The 1,877-nt window shown below is 45.3% G+C and overlaps 1 protein-coding gene across 1 annotated transcript; it reads right to left on the reverse strand.

Moving 5' to 3' along the window:
* Positions 1–519: 519 nt before the first annotated feature.
* LOC147889733 (3,9-dihydroxypterocarpan 6A-monooxygenase-like) lies at positions 520–1,729 on the reverse strand. Its single transcript, XM_087391305.1, has 2 exons — positions 1,220–1,729; positions 520–1,134 (listed from the first exon to the last, which is right to left on the reverse strand). The coding sequence occupies exons 1-2, from the start codon at positions 1,727–1,729 to the stop codon at positions 520–522; spliced, it is 1,125 nt and encodes a 374-aa protein (XP_087247431.1).
* Positions 1,730–1,877: the final 148 nt, after the last annotated feature.

Raw genomic sequence — 1,877 nt, forward strand, 5'->3', positions numbered from 1 at the left:
CTCTTCTCCTCCAAGCTGCCACGTATCCTCTCTTTTTTTTTTGGGTGTCCATGGTTAAAAGCTTAAATATATACAAGCTTGTTATTTATGTTAAATAGAGTAAATAACTTGGTTTGTTTTTCTTAAATGCTAATTTTTTAATTTACAGACTTTCCCTACCCAGATAGCACAATATTGTTTCTTGTTTCCTAGACAAACATTCCATTTCCTAGATAGATAATTACAATTACTATATCGAAAAAGAGATAGAGCTATACAAGAAACCTAGATTGGACTTCATTATCCACACAAAAGCTTACATTTCTTATCTGAGAAACTTCCCAAGTCATCCTCCATATAAAAACTCACATTTCTTAGGTAGCACTATCTGGCATATATCAGAAATAAAATTCTGTAGATAAAGACGATAAAATCGTTCCTTGTATTAATATGCATGAATTTCCTGTATTGGAGGCGCTTCTATATAGCATAGGGATGCACAGGCAAGCTGCTGCTATGGGTGTATTTGAGCACCTGCTGCTATATAGTATAGAGATGCGCAGGCAACCTGGCAGTTGCCCAGGCAAGCAGAGGTTTGGACATGGGAACCAATTGCCCACGCCCCTCCGACATGTCAATGCTATCTATATGTGACCACTCGAAAGCCTGCACCAGAATTCCCACCATCAGCTGCACGTTCATCAGCCCCAACATCCACCCTGGACACCCCCTTCTTCCTGAGCTAAACGGCAGCAGCTCAAAATGCTGGCCTCGAACTTCTATGTCGCTATCCAGGAATCTCTCCGGCCAGAATTCCAGTGGTTTCTCCCATACACTCGGGTCCCTGCCTATTGCCCATACGTTGACATACGCGAGTGTTTTTGCCGGTATATGATACCCATCTACCACACAAGGCCTTGTGGACTCATGGACTCCTGCTAACGGTGCAGGTGGGTGCAATCTCAGTGTCTCTTTCACCACTGCTCGCAGGTAAGGTAGTTGAGCAACGTCGGACTCTCGAAGGAGACGTGCATTTCCCACTGTAGATTCGATTTCATATCGGAGCTTCTTCATGATTGCTGGGTTTCGTAACACCTCGGCAAGTCCCCATTCAACTGTGACTATCGTTGTATCTGTTCCGCCCCCGAAAACACCCTGAAGAGACACGGCATGAGTTAGCAAGCGTTCATCTGCCTCTCATAATTAAGAAGAATACAACAAGAAGTTAGTATTTTAGTACCGTCACGACCCCCGTGATATTGTCGTCACTAATCGGCATGTCTAACTTGCTTTCCTGTGAGATAGACAATAGAACGTCTAATAAGCCCTTAGGATTATATGTAGGGTCCTTCATCGATCGACGGCGATCATCAATAATCCCTTGGAAGGCGGTCCTCAAGCGTTCCCCCGCTATCTTCATGCGTCTCACATGGCCTTGCAAATCCATCCATTGCAAGCATGGTATAAAGTCGCCAATATTGAACACGCCAGCAAAAGCAAATATTTTACTCAACAGATCGGCAACGTCAGCGTTTGTGGAGGAAATCTCGGAGAAGCTCTTCCCTATTACCATTGTGGAGATGACGTTATAAACTGCAGATCTTACTCTTGAACGTAGCGGTACTGCTTCTCCCTTGTTGCTATCTTTCCAGATGGCGTGTAGAAGAGCAGCCATTTCCCCTTCTCTTATGGGCCGGAAAGCTTCGAGCCTCTTTTTACTAAAGAAATCTGTAACAAGAAGTTGACGCATCAGGCGCCAGTACGAGCCGTTGGGAGCAACACCAATGCTCGAACGATCGAACAGAGTGTAGACAGCCGCCGACGTTCGCGGTCGGGAAGCGAACGCGTGGTCATGCGTTTGTAGTATTTCTCGGGCTAGGGCAGGTGTAGACGCGACA

Source organism: Dipteris shenzhenensis, chromosome 20, assembly GCF_047967505.1.
Source record: "Dipteris shenzhenensis isolate YYH24624 ecotype China chromosome 20, Dip_SZ_1.0, whole genome shotgun sequence".
In the NCBI taxonomy this organism is placed as follows: domain Eukaryota; kingdom Viridiplantae; phylum Streptophyta; class Polypodiopsida; order Gleicheniales; family Dipteridaceae; genus Dipteris; species Dipteris shenzhenensis.

Bases quoted from the DNA above. Each gene is read 5' to 3' on its own strand.
- LOC147889733 (XM_087391305.1), bottom strand. From the start codon at position 1,729: ATGCGTCAACTTCTTGTTACAGATTTCTTTAGTAAAAAGAGGCTCGAA. The intron at 1,135-1,219 runs GTACTAAAATAC...GTGTCTCTTCAG, and splicing joins ATATCACGGGGGTCGTGACG to GGTGTTTTCGGGGGCGGAAC.